The sequence below is a fragment of the Callithrix jacchus genome, chromosome 10, assembly GCF_049354715.1.
Source record: "Callithrix jacchus isolate 240 chromosome 10, calJac240_pri, whole genome shotgun sequence".
Lineage (NCBI taxonomy): Eukaryota > Metazoa > Chordata > Mammalia > Primates > Cebidae > Callithrix > Callithrix jacchus.
Genome location: NC_133511.1, coordinates 117,910,797 through 117,931,013, shown reverse-complemented (window position 1 = coordinate 117,931,013; position 20,217 = coordinate 117,910,797). Strand labels below are relative to the sequence as shown.

Below are 20,217 nucleotides of genomic sequence, written 5' to 3'. Positions count from 1 at the left end.
AGGAGCGCCGCCCAGTTCTACAGAATTGCACCTGTAATCCCAGCTACTCTGGAGGCTGAGCAGAAGGATCACTTGAACCCAGGAGTTCCAGGATGTAGTACGCTGTGATTGCACCTGTGAATAGCCACTGCGTTCCAGCCTGGGCAACATTGCCAGTCTCTTTAAAAAAAAAAATTAAACTAAACTTTAAATTTGTTGTGATTTTGTCTTTTGACAAAGATGAAAGGGCAGGGAAGTCAATGTGAATTGCCCCAAATCACACTTGTCAAAACAAGTGCTGTCCAACTGATTTGGTTTTAAATTCTCACTGCATCATGGGAAATGTAGTTTCGAGTCTCCTCTCTCCCGACGTCCCCGCCACTCTGCCGGCGCTTTACGGAACGAGCCGAGTCAATCCGGAAATAACCGAGTGTTCGCGGCTGGCCTTTTCCTGCCCGGCTGCATTCTGGGAAAGGGCAATTTCCGTTAGGTGCTGAAGGCTGTGGCGCGCGGCTGTTCCCATTCCCACGTGAAGCGCTACGCTAGCATCGCTCTGCGAGCGGCTCCCAGCTTGCCGCCGAGCAGTCCCGGCAGAAGCGGGGGACCGGAAGTGGCTCGCGGAGGCTCAGAAACTAGTGCCGGAGGCTCAGAAACTAGTCCCGGAGTCCGGCGTGTGGCGTCTCGGAGCGCGGCGAAGGCGCCATGTCCCTGATCTGCTCCAGTGAGTGTTTACTGCGACCGAGCGCGGGTCGCAGGAGGCCGGAGAGCGGCGCGGGACCGTGTGCGGGCCGCTGCGGCGCTCGGGCCGGGGTGGAGGCGGTTATGGGGCGCCCGGGAGGCATAGTGGAGGCCTGTCAACCTCGCAGCCCTCCCCTCGGAGCGGGATGCGTTTGCGCAGTGCTCCGCAGTTTACATAGTGCCTGAGGTTTATTGCCGCAGGCATTACTGAGGCCAATCGCCTTGTTCTACAGAGTGGAAACAGCCTGGACAGAGAGAACTGGTGCAGGGGAAACAGCCTTGATGTAGGAGTTTGGAAACTCCAGGGTCCGCCTCCCGTTGGCTTTGTGAATTGGCTTAAGGCTCTGGGCCCTGGTTTCCCCATCTGCAAAATTGAGGAGCATTGCACTGGTTGTTTTGCGAGGTCTCGCTCGGATGGTCGGAGCTTTTGCAATTTGCAAAGGTCACATGATGAGTTAGAGGCAGAGGCAAGGCTGGCAGCCAGGTTTCTGGCTCTCGGCCTTACACTGTATGACTGATAAAAACAGTCGCACATTTATAAAGCCCTTATTGGTTTACAACGCGCTTCCAAGTCTATGATCTCATTTTATCCTCACAAGAATTCCCTAAAGGAGAAATAAAGATCCTGGTTTTGCAGATGAGGATGCAAGGCTCAGGAAGAGCCGGGGCTTATCTAAGGATGCGTAGTCAGTCAGTGTCAGAGCTGGGTGACGTAGTTAGCTGACATGGAGCTTGGACCCTGAATCCATGCCTTTTCCATACCTTCCACTGCCTTTCCCTTTGATATTTTATCATGACGTTCAGACGTTTCCCTTTAACTTTTCGTTGTTTCATCAGATTACTCGTTTCCCTTCCCTTTTGCTATTCATTTCCTTCTCTTCTCAGAACCTGTACATTGATCCAAAGAGGGGGAAGAAGGAAGGGAAATGATGGAAAAGGATCCCTCACAGTGAAGAAATTACAGCTCGCAAAGTACTTTCACATTCATTGTTTCCTTCCAATCTTGGAGAAGCTTTCTTTTACGTTCCCCAGGACCGTCCTTCCTGGCATGGTTCACTCATTTGTTAGATGTTTACCGAGTGCCCATAGGGCATCTGCATTATATTGGAAGGGAGAGACCAGCTGTAATCCTTATCCTCAAGGGGTGCACAGACTACGCTGGCAAGCGTGTAAATGATACCTCTCTTGCGGGTTGTTGTGAGGACGAATTCCTGTACGGTATGCTTAGAATTGTGCTTGGCAGTGTAATGTGCCATGTAAATATTTTTATTCTAGTGATTGCCACTTTGCTCCTTGGAATATTCCAGGTGATAAATGTCTGTCTGTATGCTCATCAGTTGACTAGTAGCTGGCAGACCCTCAGTAGCTTCAGGATGAGGACTAGTCACCAAGAAAGACCAAGGAGGTATTAGAAGGTTGGGATTTTCAGTCCTACCCCTCACTTAACCTGGGTAAGGAGAGGAGCTGGAGGTTAAGTTGGTCAGCAGTGACCAATGATTTAATGAATCATGCCTTTGTAATGAAGCTTTCATGAAAATCCAAAAGGACAGGATTCAAAGAGCTTCTGTATAGCAGAACATATGGAGGTCCCTGTAGGGTGGGGCGCCCAGGGAGGGCGTTGGAAGCTCTGTACCCTTCTCCCATACCTCCTCCTATGCACCTCTTCGTCCGTATCCTTTGTAATATCCTTTATAATAAACTGGTAAATGGAAGTGTTTTCCACAATGCCATGAGTCACTGTTGCAAATTAATTGAACCCAAAAAGGGGGTCATGGGACCCTGATTTACTGCCGGTTGATCAGACGAACAGGTCAAACAACATGGGAATCACAGTTGGCGTCTGAAGGGGCAGGGGAGTCTCGTGGGACTAAGTCCTCAACCCGTGTGATCTGACGCTGTCTCCAGGTACCTGGTGTCAGAATTGAATTGGAGGACACCCAGACGGTCACATCCGAGGTCACAGAAATATTTTGTTTTGTGACAGAATAGGAGAGACTGAGTTTGTTATTCCTATGTTCTCAGACTTCATAATTTCTTTGATAATCCCTCTGGAGCTATAGACTAAGATGGATGGCAGGCATTAGAATAGCTTCATGTGTATCTCCAGGTCATGGAGTAAACTGTATTCATAGATCATTGTTCAAAAATGAGAGGGGCGGGGATATTGAGTGCTGTTCTCTAGGTGCTTGGCACATAGTAGTTGTTAATGATTATTTGTTGACTGATTGTCAGGAGACTAATGGAGAAGCTAGTTCCATAGCTGGAAAGCATTCTGGGGCCAGTACAGAACTGGCTTAGGGTCAGATGTCTTGCTTCCTGCTAGTTGATTGTGAGGATGCTTAGTCTTGTTGGGCGTAACAGCAAGATTGCCTTCACTCCAAGCTCACTGCCGGCCTTTTCTCTACAGTCTCTAATGAAGTGCCGGAGCACCCATGTGTGTCCCCTGTCTCTAATCATGTTTATGAGCGGCGGCTCATTGAGAAGTACATTGCAGAGAATGGCACTGACCCCATCAACAACCAGCCTCTCTCCGAGGAGCAGCTCATTGACATCAAAGGTGCCTATTGGCTGCTTTAGTCTAGGGCCATCTTAGCTCAGAGCCTGAGAGGACGGGAGGTGGGGTGGTGTGAGTGCACCGGAAGAAGAGATGGTGGGCTGTTAATGGCTAAAAGGAAAAGATGTGATGGTGGGGGCATCCCCTGGGTTCTGCTTTTCATACCTGCTTTTCCTTTCGGCAGTTGCTCACCCAATCCGGCCCAAGCCTCCCTCAGCCACCAGCATCCCGGCCATTCTGAAAGCCTTGCAGGATGAGTGGGTGAGTTCCTGCAAGAGGATCAGCATCTTCCCCACTTGAAGAGAATGCATCGCTGGGCTAGGACTTGGGGGTGGGAAGGATGGAGCATTATTCAGAGGGTAAACTTTGTGACATCAGGAACTTGTTTTATTCTTCATTGTATCCCCGGCACTGGGAGCGGTACCGGGTACGTGGTAGGTGCTGTAGGAATATGAATTGAATGGTTGAGTACATCCTGCGCACAGTGCCTGACACAGCGAGGGCAATCAATAAGCAGCAGCAGCTGACGGCATGGCAGCTGGGATTTCCAGGAAACTAGGGAAGGTGGGGTGGGAAAGAGCTGGCTCCCCGTCCTGTCTCTCTGCCAGTGTTTGGCTTGGGGTAGGAGCTCAAGAGCATCTGCCGGTACATTCATGGTTGCTGGGATGTCATTTGGGTCACCGGTACTGGGCTAGGCTGTGGGATAGGAGGCAGCATCCCCTCCTCAAGTACCGACTCCACTGGGTGCTCCCTGCTGCCCCCACTTCCCCTCACAATGATACTTGCCTCCTCCAGGATGCAGTCATGCTTCACAGCTTCACTCTGCGCCAGCAGCTGCAGACAACCCGCCAGGAGCTGTCACACGCTCTGTACCAGCACGATGCCGCCTGCCGTGTCATTGCCCGTCTCACCAAGGAAGTCACTGCTGCCCGAGAAGGTGCAGCCTCTTCCCTGCCATCCCCCACCCTGGGCTGGTTCTGCTTTGTAGTATCCCATTTCTAACGTAGTTTTTTTTCTCTCAGCTCTGGCTACCCTGAAACCACAGGCTGGTCTCATTGTGCCCCAGGCTGTGCCAAGTTCCCAACCAAGTGTTGTGGTGAGTGTCCCCCTTTCCGTACCAGCAGCCCATTTGTGTGCGGTGGCCCACAGAGCTGTCCTCATGCAAGTGTCTTTGGTACTCTGTGCCCCTCACCTTCACCTTTCTTCTCTTCAGGGTGCAGGTGAGCCAATGGATTTGGGTGAGCTGGTGGGAATGACCCCAGAGATTATTCAGAAGGTAAGTCCTGCTCTTTCCTGGTGGGACTGCTGATGGGCGCTTATTTTTCACCATCTGTCTGGAGTCCATCAAGACTAAAATCGCTATGCTTTTGGGAGTTGAGTGGTGCAGAGCATGGACCCTGGGACCAGATTGCCTGGGTTTGTATTTTGATGCCACCACTTAGAAGCTTTATGACCTTGGCTTACTTAGCCAACCCTTCTGTGTCTCATTTCCCTATGAGAATATGATATCCACTATATGGGCTTGTTGTGAGAATTTAAAAGATTTAATTACTGATAAGTGTACCTTTTAGCTCTTATTGTTATTGGGATTCTTTGCAGTTAGTAAACTATTTTGTTATATGTTTTCTTGCTTTTTTTCTATGAGGGCGATAGGACAGGAATTATAATCTCTATTTTACAGGTGAAAGGCACATTTAAGAGGCAGAATTCTCATTTGCAGGGCTTGATAGTATCTTTCCGAGCAGTTCAAATTATGAGCATGTGTCTGAGCCCTTGTCTTAGAGGCATATAGACCTATGGGAGCTCTGCAGTCCTGGCTTATCTTCTTGCTCTGCCATTTAGCACTTCTGCAACCTTGGGTAATTGACTTCATTTCTCTGAGGCTCAGTTTCCTCAGCTGTAAAACAGTCATCAACAACCACCTCATAAAGCTGGGATGGAAGTAAAAAGAGAGAATGCTTGTAAACCTGTAATGTAGAAGTTGGCAGATAACAAGTCCTTGGTGATGCTTGTGAAAGCACAGGTGTGACCAGCATTCAATGTGCTTTTCTCCTTGCAAGATAATTTTTCTCACATTGAGCCTATTCTTCTCTAGCTTCAAGACAAGGCCACTGTGCTAACTACAGAGCGCAAGAAGGTGAGTTCTCTTCTGAAGCCAAGAGAAGGAGCTGGCCTGGGGGGAGGCAGTTGACCCCTTAGGTGAAAGGGGCATGGCTGAATCTTGGATTCACTGTTGCCCTTCCTTGGGGGCTTTTCCATTTTCTCAGAGGGGGAAGACTGTGCCTGAGGAGCTGGTGAAGCCAGAAGAGCTCAGCAAATACCGACAGGTGGCGTCCCACGTGGTGAGTGTCTGGGTCTCCACTGTCTTGGAGACAGCCCTTCTGTTTTGTTTCTGGAGGGGCAGGTCAGCATGGGGAGTGCTGGTGGAGAGCTGTCCCGGGCTTCTGGCACTGTTTCTCACCTGTGCTGCTGGGTTGTCAGGGCTCCCCTTCCTGCCTGGCTGTGGGTTTCCCAGCGATGCAGTAAGGGAATTGCCACACCAGGCAGATAGCTAAGAGGTATGGATAAGGAATGGAACTCCCCTGAGAACATGAGTGACTGGGATGGCAGTAGGGGAGGTCTGTGGCTTTGTGGCCTGCTGTGATTTGGCTGTGACAGGGTTTGGTGTGTGTCTCTCAAAGGGGTTGCACAGTGCCAGCATTCCTGGGATCCTGGCCCTGGACCTCTGCCCGTCTGACACCAACAAGATACTCACGGGTGAGAATCTGGGCCTAGCCCAGCAGGCCAAAGTGGGGAGGAGTGGCAGGGAAGACGCATGCTCGTTGTCCTCTTCATGGGCACGGGACCAAAGCATTTACTTCAGCAAAAGGGCCTGGGTGGGCCTGACTCATTATTTGGTCTCTTTGTGTCTCCTCTAGGTGGGGCAGATAAAAATGTTGTTGTGTTTGACAAAAGTTCTGAACAAATCCTGGCTACCCTCAAAGGCCATACCAAGAAGGTCACCAGCGTGGTGTTTCACCCTTCCCAGGTAAGGGCTTCTCTTAGCCACCCTTGGTTCTTCTTTCCTTGGCTGCTGTTTGTCCCTGAGTCCCCTGCTGTCTTTGTGTGAACCGAGGCTGAGAAAGAGCTCTGACTCCTGAGACTGGGCACCTGGAGGGGCTTCACTTTGGAGTTCTGGAGATTGCTCTTAACTCTGCGTGAGACCTTCTAAAGCAGTGGTCTTTCAACCAGGGAGAGAAAGGAAATGTGTAGTCTGACAAGCATATTCACTTAAATGTTATATTAGGGAAAGAAAAAAATCCTATAGCGTTCATAATACAAACTACAGAAAACAACATTCAGCACAGTCTCGACTCACAGGTATGAGGAAGACAGATACATGTGCTTTCCCATGATCCTCCAAGAGATGTAAAAACCATGTTGGCTATTGAAAATGGTGTGGGTTGTCAACAGAAAGTCTGGTTTACAGAGTAAAGGAAACTCATGGGACCAGAAGAATGATATTATGGGATTCGAATTTTAAGCCCAAGACAGTTTGGGTTTAGGGCTGCAGGACGGTGGTTGGTTAGTGCTTCCCAGTCAAGCTCTCCCTTGGACTTTAGGGAAATGAGAAATGTAAGAATACCATGGTGAATTTTTCATGACTGAATGTATTCAAATCCAAAGCACTATTTTCTTGCTTATGGGATGTCAATAGTTATGTCTCATGAAATTGTATTGCTAAAAAAGATGGTAGTTATTTTTACCTCATGGTTTTTAATGTCCTAACTAAACAAAAAAATCGGTAAGTGACACGAAATTCTCTCCCTGCCCAAGTTTTTTGGAAAATTAACTTACGGTGGAAATCCATAAATGTGGGATGTGCTGAAATACCACTGTGCAGCCCCTTACAGTCCCAGTACTGCTCAGACCTGTGCCATGCAGTACAGTACCAGTTAGGTACATGTGGCTATTTAAATTTCAATGAAATAGAATAAAAAATTTAAACCCTCAATGGTACTAGCTACATGTTTCCTCCTCTGGTCCTGGAAATGGGGTGGGAAAATCGCTCTATGTTGCAGTTAGCCTTTTTACCACTAGATGGCGAGGCCTCCTACACAAGTCCTGATGCTGTATGAGTTACCATTTTAATAGCGTTTACCACTGGCTGTCTTGGGCACCATTGGGTGGGTAGGTGGTTCCAGGGAGGGCAGGGCTGAAAGGAGAAGCAGTTGTTGGTAGTTGTGGGCATCCCCAGCCCCCTTTTATAAGATTGTTAGGATCTATATCCTTTTTCTGACTGATACTCTCTGATATTTGTTTTCCTTTTAGGACCTGGTGTTTTCTGCTTCCCCCGATGCCACTATTAGGATTTGGTCGGTCCCCAATGCGTCTTGTGTACAGGTGGTTCGGGCCCATGAGAGTGCTGTGACCGGCCTCAGCCTTCATGCCACTGGTGACTATCTCCTGAGCTCCTCCGATGATCAGGTGCGGTCCCAGCCAGTGCCCTGGAGAGGCCTGCTGGTCCCCAAGCTTGAACATCCTGGGTGGCAGGAACATCTTCCCACCCCAGGTGGTTCCCCAGAACCTCAAAGGGGAATGTTTCCTCTGCTGGGAGGTGCTAGGTTTGCCAGGGTTTGCGAAACCAGGGGCTCTGCCTTCCTGAAGGGCCACCAAAGCCTAGGACCCACTCTCTCTCTGACTCCATCGTCTCTCTCTCTCTCTCTCTTTTTTTTTTTTCCAGTACTGGGCTTTCTCTGACATCCAAACAGGGCGTGTGCTTACCAAGGTGACAGATGAGACCTCCGGCTGCTGTAAGTTGCCTTGTAGACACTCAGCTTTTTGTTTGCTGTTTATCATTTATTTTTATGTTTTATTTAGTCATTTGCTTATTTGTTCTAAAGATACATTTACCACCAGCACCTGTCTAGTGCCAGGCTTTGTCCTGGGTGCACTGACGAATGTGAAGAACAAGGAACCTACCTTTGCTGCTCTTAGTCTCTCCCTGGTGGGCTCTAATCACAGGTCTGTCTTCCCTCTTCCACAGCTCTCACCTGTGCACAGTTCCACCCTGACGGACTCATCTTTGGAACGGGAACCATGGACTCTCAGATCAAGATCTGGGACTTGAAGGTAGGAGAACATGGTAGGCCTCCATCTGAGGCCCCGGGCTGGAGGGAGCGTCTGTGACAGTGCAGTGCTGATTGGGTGCTTGTGGCACCTGGCCTTGAGGGTGGAGAGACACTGGCTGTGCATGTGTGATATGATGGTGTGGTCTGGGTGGCATCCTGCTGGCTGTCCTTCCTGGAAGGACAGTGGTGGACATCTCAGGTAGGAGTTTGCTGAGCCCCATTTTCTTCCTCTCGTGATGTATGGGTGACATATTTTACTCCCCACCGCCACTGTAGGAACGAACCAATGTGGCCAACTTCCCTGGCCACTCGGGCCCCATCACCAGCATTGCCTTCTCTGAGAATGGTTACTACCTGGCGACAGCGGCTGATGACTCCTCTGTTAAGCTTTGGGATCTGCGCAAGCTTAAGAACTTTAAGACGTTGCAGCTGGATAGCAACTTCGAGGTGTGCCCCTCTCCCTCCCCAGCTTCCCATTGTGCCTCCTTATTTGTTGATTATTGAATTAATCTCATTGCTTCTGCTTATCTGCAATTGCCCCATAGTTTCTGTTCCCCTCGTGTGACCTTTCTGTTTCTAACAGGTAAAGTCACTGATCTTTGACCAGAGTGGTACCTACCTGGCCCTTGGGGGCACGGATGTCCAGATCTACATCTGCAAACAATGGACGGAGATTCTTCACTTTACAGGTAGAGGCTGGTCTCTAGGTGCCCAGGCCTGGAGGGAAGCCTCACTGGGTTAGGAATCTCTAAGGCTTGCATGAATTTACCTAAGCAGCTTTCGGTTACCACCTAAGGCAGAGCTTTATAGCTAAGGAAGCAGACTGAGACTGCATGGCAGTAAATGCTAGTACCAGCTCTGCCACTTCCATGCCTTGTGGCATTGGGCAGGTTGCTGGAGGAAGAGAAGACTCCTCCCTCTGAAGGTTTGCTAACTGAATCTGAAATAAATGGACATTAGACAGAGTGACAGGAGGAAAGCCATTTTAATTCTCTGTGCACGAGAGTCCCACAAAACATTAGACTTGCAGAGGGTCAGATGATTGAAGATCATACAGTCACATCCCTTAATGGGGATATGTTCTGAGAAATATCTTGTTAGGCCATTTCGCCATGTGCAACCATTATAGCGTGTACTTACACATACCTAGTGGTGTGGCCTACTACACACCAAGGCTAGTGCTATAACCTTAGTAGAGTCTATTATTGCTCCTAGGCTACAAACCTGTACAGTGTATTAAATGTACTGAATACAGTTATAACACAATGGTAAGTATTTGTGTATCTAAACAGATCTAAACATAGAAAAGGTTCAGTTAAAAATAAGGTATGAGAGATTGTTAAAAAATGGTGCACTGGGAAATGGTGCTTGCCATGAATGGAGCTTGCAGGACTGGAAGTGGCTTTCAGTGAGTGAGTGGTGAGTGAATGTGAAGGCCTAGGACATTACCATACACTGACTGCTGTAGACTTTGTAAACACAGTACACTTCGGTTCTACTAAGTTTATAAAACGCTTTTTCTTCAGTAATAAATTAGCCTTAGCTAACTTTTTTACTTTATAAACTTAAAAAATTGACTCTTGTAACAACATTTAGCTTAAAGCAAACATTGTACAGCTGTACAAAAATATTGTCTCTCTTTACATCCTTGTTCTATAAGCTTTTTTCTGTTTTCTAATATTTTTACTTTTTAATTTTTTCCTGTTAAAAACTAAGATACAAGCACACATTAGCCTAGGCCTACGGGTCAGGAACACCAGCTGTATTAGTCCGTTCTCACACTGTTATGAAGAACTGCCTGAGACTGGGTAATTTATAAGGGCGAGAGGCTTAATGACTCACAGTGACTGGGGAGGCCTCAGGAAGCTTCCAATCATGGTAGAAGGGAAAGCAGCAGCGGGAGAGACAAATGCTGAGCAAAGGGGGTAAAGTCCCTTATAAAATCATCAGATCTCTTGAGAACTCAGTATCCTGAGAGCAGCATGGGAGTAACCACCTCCACAATTCAATTACTTCCCACCGGGTTCCTCCCACAACATGTCGGGATTATGGGCACTACAATTCAACGTGAGCTTTGAGTGGGGGCACAGCCATATCACCAACATCACTGTCTTTACCTCCACATCTTGTCCCACTGGAAGGTCCCAGGGGGCACTAACACGCATAGACCTGTCATCTCCTTTGATGATGCCTTCTTCCTGGATACCTCTTGAAAGGGCCTGCCTGGTGCTGTTTTATAGTTAACTTTTTTTTGTAAGTAGAAAGAATATACTTAAAATAATGCCAAAAAGTACAGTATAGGTATACCTTGTCTTTTTGCACTCAGCTTTATTGTGCTTTGTGGATCCTTTGTTTTTTGTGAATGGAAGATTTTTGGCAGCCCTGCCCCAAGTGGGTCTGTCAGTGCCATTTTTCCAACAGTGTCTATTCACTTGGTGTCTGTGTGTCACATTTTGGTAATTCTCACAGCATTTCAAACTTTTTCGTGATACGTATCCGTTATGGTGATCTCTGATTAATGATCTTTGATGTTGCTATTGTAATTGTTTGGGGGGGGGCACCATGAACTGTGCCCATATAAGATGTTGGATTTCATTGATAAATGAAATGGGGTGTGTGTGTTCTGACCACTCCAGCCACCAGTTGTTCCCCATCTCTCTCCCTTTCAGACCTCCCTGTTGCCTTAGACACAACAGTATTGAAACTAGGCCAGTTAATAACCATATTATGGCCTCTAAGTGTAACAAGTGAAAGAAAAGAGTCCCATGTCTCTTACTTGAAATTAAACGACATGATTAAGCTCAGGGAGGAAGCATGTGAAAAGCCAAATAGGCCAAAAACTAGGCCTCTTACACCAAATATTAGTCAAGTTATCAATGCAAAGGAAAATTACTGAAGGAAATTGAAAGTGCTACTCCAGTGAACAACACACGAATGATAAGAAAGCAGAACATCCTTATTGCTGATCTGGAGAAAATTTCAGTGGTCTGGAGAGAAGACCAGACCAGCCGCAACATTCCCTTAAGCCAAAGCCTAATCCAGAGCAAGATCCTAACTCTTGAATTCTGTGAAGGCTGAGACAGGTGAGGAAGCTACAGAGGAAAAGTTTGAAGCTAGCAGAGGTTGGTTCATGAGGTTTAAGGAAAGAAGCCGTCTCCGTAACAGAAAAGTGCAAGGTGAAGCAGCAGATGGTGATGTGGAAGCTGCAGTGAGTTATCTGGAAGACCTAGCTGAGATAATTGATGACGGCTACACTCAACGTCAGATGTTCAGTGTAGACGAAATAGCCTTCTGTTGGAAGAAGGTGACATCTAGAACTTTCACAGGTAGAAGTCAGTGCCTGGTTTCAAAGCTGCGAAGGACAGAATGCCTCCCTTGTTAGGACTAATGCAGCTGGTGATTTTACATTGAAGCCAAAGCTCATTTAGCATTCAGAAAATTGTAGAGCCCTTAAGATTGTAGGGCTAAGTCTACTCTGCCTGCGCCTGTGAATGGGACAACAGAGTCTGGATGAAAACGTACCTGTTCACAGCATGGTTTACTGACTGTTTTTTAAGCCCACCATTAAGAGGTACTGTTCAGAAAAATAGATTCCTTTCAAAATATGACAGTGCACCTCATTACCCTAAAGCTCAGATGGAGATGTTTCATGCCTGTTAAGATCACATCTAGTTGTCAGCTTACGGATCAAGGAGTAATTTTGACTTTTCAGTCTTACTGGTTAAGAAATACAGTTCGTAAACCTATGGCTGCCATGGGTAGTGATTCCTTTGATGCATCTGACAAAGTGAACTGAAAACCTGTTAAGGATTCCCCATTCTACATGCCCTTCAAAGCGTTTATGACTCACGGAAGGAGGTTAAACTACCAGCGTTAAGAGGGGTTTGGAAGAAATTAATTCCAAGCCTTCAACCCTCATGGATGACTTTGAGGGATTGAAGACCTCCGGGAAGGGAGTAACTGCAGATGTGGAGGAAATGCTGAGAGAACTAGAGTAAGAGGTGGTCTGAAGATGTGACTGAATTGCTCCAGTCTCGTGTTCAAACTGTAATGGCCGAGGAGCTGTTAGGGATGCGGAAAGAAGGTGGTTTCTTGATGGAATCTACTCCTGGTGAAGATGCCATGAACTTGTTGAAATGATAAAGAAGGGTTTAGAATATTACATAAACTGAGTTGATAAAGCAGGTGCAGAGTTTGAGAGGATCGATTCCAGTTTTGAAAGTTCTGCTGTGGGTAAAATGCTCTCAAACAGCAGCCATCAGAGAACTCTTGTCAGATGATGTGGAGAACTTCACTGTGGTCTTATTTTAAGAAGTTGCCACAGCCACTGCAGCCTTCAGCAAGCACTACCCCTGTCAGTAGCCATCAGCATCAAGGCAAGACCCCCCCCCGGTGGGTCCTGGAAAAAGATTACAACTCACTGAAGACTTTGATGGTTGTTAGCATATTTTAGTAAGAAAGTATTTTTGATGAGGTATGTACATTGTTTTACTAGACATAATGTTATTACACGTTTAATAGACTATAGTATAAAGATAACTTTTTTTTTTTTCTGAGATGGAGTCTTGCTCTGTCACCTAGGTTGGAGTGCAGTGACACGATCTTGGCTCACAGCAGCCTCTGCCTCCTGGGTTAAAGCCATTCTCCTGCCTCAGCCTCCCAGGTAACTGGGTTTGCAGGCGCTCAGCCATCACACTTGGCTAAATTTTGTCTTTTTAGTAGAGACGGGGTTTCCATGTTGGCCAGTCTGGTCTTGAACTCCTGACCTCAAGCGATTCACCCACCTTGGCCTCCCGAAGTGCTAGGATTACAGGCATGAGGCACTGTGCCTGGCTAACATAATTTATATGTACTGAGAAACCAAAAAAATGTGTGTGCCTTGCCTTATTGCAATATTTGCTTTATTGGTGGTCAGGAGCTGAACCAGTAATATCTCTGAGGTATGCCTGTACAATAACCATAATGTAGTTTTATTTGTGATTATTAAGTATTCTGTACTGTAACTAATTGTGTAACAGTTTTTTTTTGAGACAGAGTCTCGCTCTGTCACCTAGGTTGGAGTGCAATGGCGCGGTCTCGGCTCACTGCAACCTCTGCCTTCCAGGTTCAAGCGATTCTCCTGCCTTAGCCTCCCAAATAGCTGGGACAACAGGCACATGCCACCACACCTGGCTAATTTTTTTTTTTTTTTTTTTTTGTATTTTTAGTAGAGATGGGGTTTTACTATGTTGGCCAGGCTGGTCTTGAACTCCTGACCTTGTGATCTGCCTGCCTCGGCCTCCCAAAGTGCTGGGATTACAGGCATGAGCCACCGCGCCCGGCTGTGTTAAACTTCTGTACAACTGGTAGTGTAGATTTGTTTATACCTGTATCCCCACAAATGTGAGTAATGCATTGCACTGTGACATGATGGTGGCTATAACATCATTTGGTGGAGGAGGAGTTGGTTGGCCCCAGGTGTGATCCTAAATCTAGAAGGAATTTGGCCAGTGGAGTGAATCTTTCAGCTCCACTGTAATCTTACGGGACCATCGTTTCTGTGGTCCATCGCTGACATGTCATTATGTGACACGACCTTATGGCATCCTGAGCTGCAGAAGGGAGTAGGGGCCTGAGGCTCCTAGGGGGTGGTGGCGACACAATTTCTGTGAGGGTGTGAGGAGGAATGCACTCCAAATCTCTCAGGTAATAAAAGTTGTCTCAGAGCAGACCTTAGATAAATAATACATGATAGTCTGTGACAAAGACTGGCTGGCACGGTGTCTGGCCTCTTGTCTTCTCTCTTGTGATACCAGTTCATTTTACCTGGTTGAGATTCTCGGGGGCTTCATAATGTTCCTTTCAGATGATCTGCCCTTCGATAAGGGAAAGAGGGTGAGAGACCAAGCAGGACATGGTCATAGAGACCTTGGTTCACAGCCCTCAGCATGCCAAACCACCGTACTTTGGGGTATTGTTTTCTGAGACCCAACATTACTTAACATCTCTGGAGCCTCAGAAAAGTGGGAATGATGACTGTACAGACTCAGTGGGGTTGTTGAGGCTTAGATGAAAATACATACAGGTGCTTGCTGACATACGCTTGGCCATATCCTGATAAATCCATCGTAAGCTGAAAATAGTGCACGTCAAGGCATGGTAAATCGGGGACTGTCTGACTATGTAGGTTAGAACAGTGCCTGCCACATAGTCAGGGTTTGCAGTTCCTACTCAGCATTGTGTCTCAGAGCAGTGAATAAGACAGACCCAATTTGGACACTGATGAAATTTATGGTCAGGTTAGGAAGGCAAATGTAGATTGATTTCACACACACATTTAACTGCAGTTGAAAGTGCAAGAGAAGAAAAGTATGAGCTGCTGAGAGAATGGAAAATGGTTTCTACCTAACACTTGTGGCTGTGGCTATGTGACTCTCCCTTTTAGAGCTTTACTGCTTCATCTAGAAAATGGGAATATTGGCATGGCTTTGCAGAGTGTGACAGCTGCTGTTGTGGAGGTGGCATGCTAATATGCTGCTAACAGGGTGCCTGGGGCTCATTTCAGATGCTGTGTGAATGGGAGTTGCTGTCTCTGTTGATGAAATTCTCATCCTCATTAGCAGGTTGTGAGCAGGATACAAGATACTTCTTGTTGCCTTAGTTTCTCCTGAGCCCTGCTCAGTGTGTTTGTGTAACAAAGGTGTCCATTCTAACTATATGGCTCGCTGGTTTTCACCTATACTGTACCTGGTGTTTTGATTTGGAGCTGAGTTAGGTAGCTCAAAATACAGTGTGAGCTTTTTTTTTTTTGAGATGGAGTTTCACTCTTATTGCCCAGGCTGGAGTGCAATGGCGTGATCTTGGCTCACCGCAACCTCCGCCTCCTGGGTTCAGGCAATTCTCCTGCCTCAGCCTCCTGAGTAGCTGGGATTACAGGCATGCATCACCATGCCCAGCTAATTTTTTGTATTTTTAGTAGAGACGGGGTTTCACCATGTTGACCAGGATGGTCTCGATTTCTTGACCTCATGATCCACCTGCCTCGGCCTCCCAAAGTGCTGGGATTACAGGCTTGAGCCACCGCGCCCGGCCAGTGAGCTTTTTAATGGGGAGTTAGTGTACTCCAGATGTGATCCTAAATCTAGAAGGAGTTTGGCAAGATGTTCATGAATTTCCCAATCCCATGATCCCAGCCTCATCTGCCCCTTATCTGGTCCTGCTCTGTGTTAGGGGCCTGAGTGCACTGGAGTTGGAACTGTATGAGCTGGAATGTGCCCATGGACTGTTCCACTTAGGAGCAGGGAGTGAGCATTAGGGATAAACAAGGTGAGCACTAGGGATAAACAAGGTGAGCACTAGGGATAAACAAGGTGAGCACTAGGGATAAACAAGGTGAGCACTAGGGATAAACAAGGTGAGCACTAGGGATAAACAAGGTGAGCACTAGGGATAAACAAGGTGAGCACTAGGGATAAACAAGGTGAGCACTAGGGATAAACAAGGTGAGCACTAGGGATAAACAAGGTGAGCACTGAGGTTTTCAGCTAAACTGAGCTGAATTGCAGTTACCCAGAAAGCTCAGGTGAGAAGGGGGCTGGCATTGCTTTATTAATTCATCCCACCAGTGAAAAGTGCCAGGCACGGAGGGAGGCACTGGGGGTAGTGTGTAGGTCAGACTAGGGAGTGCAAACAGGAGCCTGCAGTGTGATAAACGCTAAGTAGGGAAGGCCTGGTTGTATGGGAGCAGGTTATCGGGGATCCGTGTTCAGCCTAAAGGAGGATAAAGGAGGAAAAGCCTTCTCACAGTTGCCTCTTATCTCTCTCCTCAGAGCATAGCGGCCTGACCACAGGGGTGGCCTTCGGACATCATGCCAAGTTTATCGCTTCAACAGGCATGGACAGAAGCCTCAAGTTCTACAGCCTGTAGGCCCCGGCCCTTCTGATGGAAGCTGGGCCTCATCTCAGTAGAGGGGTAGAATTAGGGTTTGGGGGGGTTGGGGGGAATCTCTGGGGGGAGGGGGCTCTGTGGGGTGGGACATTCACATCATTTCACTCTGGTCTGAGTGGTGGCCTGAGAACCATGGTGGCATGAGAACCATGGTGGCATGGATCACCCTCATCCATGCACCTCCAGGCCCCATGGGAATGGACGTGGAAGGAAGAACTGTCACCGTCTTAAAGGCCTAGGGTCGGTGCCTAGGACCTCTCCCTTCCTGTCGTTCAGTGGCCGTGGTGGTGGCTGTTCCACACCCATTTTGTTGCAGTTCCTGTGAGACAGGAGAGGCTGAGCCAAGGGAACTGTGAAGGGGAGGGCAGGTGGGCTTCTGCAGGGTTTTGTAAGCAGTGATCTAGTTTCATTAAAAAAAGAAAATAAACATAACTACCTCCCTGTGTCTGTCTGCACCAGGAGCACCCTGGGCCGGGAAGGTCAAGGGGAGGGAGCACACAGTGGGCCATTGGCTTCTGGGAAGCTCATCTTCCTTTGCTTTCACAGCGGAATAAAAAATCTGCAGATGTATTCTGCCATGTTCCTGCAGTTCTTGACCTTCTGTTTCAAGGGCCTCAAGTCACTGGTGCTGCCACTTGCCTTGTGGACTTGGTTTCTTACACAAGCCTGGCAGGGAGGGAGCCCTGCAGGGAAGATGGGCTGGATCTTGCTGGTGAGGCGGCCTGAGCATCTCCATCAGGGTTCTTTAGCTGTAGGTGCTAGAAAGCCTGTTCTCAGCTGGCGTAAGTCAAAAAGGAGATTTTATTGACTGTGGTGATGGAAAAGTTGAGACTGGACGGGTGTGGGGACAAAGATCTGATAATGAATATGCCTTATAGGGAATTCCTGTAGGGTCATGTGGCTGCTTTAGATTGCAGGTCAGGAAAGACCTCTGAGGTGGTGACGATGAAGCTGGGATGACAAGGACCTAAAAGGGGAGGCGTGTAGCAGGCAGAGAGCAGGTGCTAGGGCTGGACTGAGCAAGCCGTATGGAGGAACAGGAAGCAGGTCATAGTGGCTAAGGGTGGGGACCCTGGCGTGCAGCCTGGGTGATTGACAGTCCCCTGACTATGGCCATCCCAGTGGAAGGTCGGAGCTGGCCGCTTGCCTGGAGTAGGGTGAGAGGATATGAGGTGAGGAAGTGTGGGAATCTGATTATAGACAAAATGCAGTGCTGAGAAGGTGAGCTGAGAAATGGGATGTTACCAAGAGGGGAGCTTTGGGGGCAAAGTATGGTAGCACATATTGTGGCGGCAACAGGAGACCTCCAGGTATGTTTGCTGGGGAAGGGTTCTGTTGTCAGGAAGCTTGGGCATGCCGAATCTGCCTGGGAGGGTCAGGATGCCTACTAGCTAGAGAAAGCTGAAAAACCCTGCAGTAAAGAAACTACTTAGCTTATGCAAGTTGAATAGAAACCACTTAACTTACACAGTGTGTATTATTAAGAAAAGACCATACAGTTCTCCCGAGGCAGGCAGACTTAAAAAGTTAGGACAACTGCCTAGTAAAAGGTGGGCTAACAACAGCTATGGTTTGCAGGTGGTAGAGTGGGTTACTCGAATGGGAGAGGGTTAAGGGCATGGCTGGGGGACGTGCTAGCGCTAAGTGGGACCTCAGGGCTAGTACAGCACTAAAGCCTCTAACAGTTTCTGGTGTTAGGTATTAATGTGCATATTTCGGTTCTGCCTTCCTTTTCAGGAAAAGTAAGCAGGAGATAATGAAGGACAAAGGTTCTTGGGGGATCCATGGGTTGGGGGGATGCTATAGTCATCCTAAAGTTTTGTGACGCATGGGGCACATCTATGCATATGCACATTTTTCTAGAGAAGGGGAGCCCTAGTTTATATCTCAGAGGGACTAATCTGTATTTCTCACCAGTTCCAAACCATTGCCCTAGAACTGGCACCTGGTGCTGTCCTGGCATCCAGAGCCTACTGTCTGGGTCCTGAGGCTCCACAGTGCATCTCTGGCCTTCCATATATGCAGTTGGATTAGCAGAAGAGCGGCAGGCCCTCTACCTACATTTGCTCATTTAATTCTTAAAACAACCTTGCCTTTTGCTGTCCAGCAACTCTGAGCAGATTCTTGGTCCCTGTATAGCACGTGGGCCTTGATACCTCTCTTCCTCTGCAGAACAGAGCAGCAGGTGGGAACATAGTCCCGGCGCCGGACTTGGGTTTTGGCTCTCAGTTCTGGCACTTGGTAGCTGCAAGACGTTGGACAGGTTATTTAACTTTTTTTCTGTTTGAGTTTCTTCATCCAGATGGGGACAGTGTACTTAACAGAGGTACAGCAAGGATTAAGTGAACATGACAAGTGCTTAGAATAGGGACTGCACATCATAAATGCTCTATGTTTTTAAACTTGCTGCTGTTACTATTACTGTTACTACTCTACTGTTTCCTCTGTCTGGAGTCTGCCCTCCCCAGAGACAGGCCAAATCCTTCTGGAAGCCTCTGGAGCCCACTGCTGCCCTGCCAGGTGAGTGAGCTTTCCTGGAGCCCATGATTCACACCTTTAGCATAGCTCTGTGTTACCTTGAAGGCGTTTGTCTTAACTAGATTTTAATCTCAAGGACAGGACCGTGCATCCATTGCTGCCATTCACCTCTTCAGCTCATATCACACTGCTGCTGAGTGGTAGATTGAGAGATTGAACCTTGCGGCTCAGTCCAAAGCCCAGGCAATGTTTGTCTCCTTCCTCGATAAGTAAACGCAGAGAGCTTGACCTAATGTTAGTTGTATCAGCCAAAATGAATGAAGAGCTGCCACCCCATGCCACAGCTCACCAGATGTTGGCTCAGCTGCCTTGTAGGTGAACCTTTTGGAAGTAGATGTTGGTTGAGGGGGTGAATTTGGAAAAGATTTACAATTTAGAAAAGATTCTAAAGGACTCACCCGTGTTGCCTAGCCAGTGAGTTTCGGCGTCAGTAGTCCCAGGTGTCCGAAGGGAGATTGTTCGGTGGTGTAATCGGTGCTTGCTGCATCCTTTGTGCACTTGAGCCTTTGTGCACCACTTAGCCCTCCACTGTTGAAGGTGAGGAAGCGTCTTTATTGGGCCTGAACTTGGAGCACTGATCAAGAAGGCCACCTGGGGGCAGCGTAGTCACACCAGTCTCCCCAGTAATGCTGGTGCCACGATGGAGCCGGAGCTCCTTATATTTGAGTACCACAGAATGACCCTGCCAGACAGGTGGTGGTGTCCCCATTCTACAGATGAGAAGGCAAGCTCAGAGAAGTGACTTGGCTTTGGGCCACCCAATAAATACTGCAGCTAGGGTTTTTAAGCCACTTGGCTTCAGAGACCAAGCTGGTTACCCTTATCAGCTAAGACAGGCATGGGCAGCTGATGACCCACTGCACAGCTTTCCAGGAGGTAGAGTCATGGTTAAATGCAGGCTCTGCAGCCAGCAGACCAGGTTTGAATCCCAGCTGCACACCTTTCTGTGATGTGTGTCTCTATGTCTCAGCTGCTTCTGAAAAATAAGTTCCTGGTGCCTACTTTGTAGGGCTCTTGAAAATTAAGTGAACTGATACATGTAGAGACGAGGCACTCTGTAAGTGTTGACTACCATGTACTTTCCCTGCTCTATCTGCACTGGCATTGTCCTTGAGATTTAACTGTATTGACACGTAGCCAGGGTCATGGTGATCCTCGACACCTATCATATAAAGGCTTGGTCTGACTGCCTTCTGCTGCATTAGTAAACGTAAGGCTGTTGACACAAAGTGGCTGGAACATAATCCAGGCACGAAGGCAGGAGTAAACAGAGCAATACAGATATGGCGCTAAGAGTTCTGATAGAGGTGCCGGTGCAGAGGTCGGGGCGTGCGACTGTTTAGGAAGTCAGGTGGACCTGGGGGAGGTGA

At 47.9% G+C, this 20,217-nt stretch overlaps 1 protein-coding gene across 2 annotated transcripts; it reads left to right on the top strand.

Annotated features, from left to right (window-relative positions):
• Positions 1-457: 457 nt before the first annotated feature.
• PRPF19 (pre-mRNA processing factor 19) lies at positions 458-16,741 on the top strand. 2 transcript variants are annotated; one of them, XM_009008263.6, is made up of 17 exons: positions 458-700; positions 1,603-1,689; positions 3,125-3,274; positions 3,456-3,532; positions 4,067-4,208; positions 4,294-4,367; positions 4,485-4,547; positions 5,367-5,408; positions 5,539-5,613; positions 5,953-6,028; positions 6,190-6,299; positions 7,583-7,738; positions 7,995-8,064; positions 8,298-8,383; positions 8,659-8,829; positions 8,966-9,071; positions 16,191-16,741. In XM_009008263.6, the coding sequence occupies exons 5-17, from the start codon at positions 4,076-4,078 to the stop codon at positions 16,286-16,288; spliced, it is 1,260 nt and encodes a 419-aa protein (XP_009006511.1). In that variant the 5' UTR covers positions 458-700; positions 1,603-1,689; positions 3,125-3,274; positions 3,456-3,532; positions 4,067-4,075; the 3' UTR covers positions 16,289-16,741. The 2 variants fall into 2 exon arrangements, with proteins under 2 accessions (XP_009006511.1, XP_002755428.1); XM_002755382.7 differs by lacking the exon at positions 1,603-1,689.
• The last annotated feature ends 3,476 nt before the right edge of the window (positions 16,742-20,217 follow it).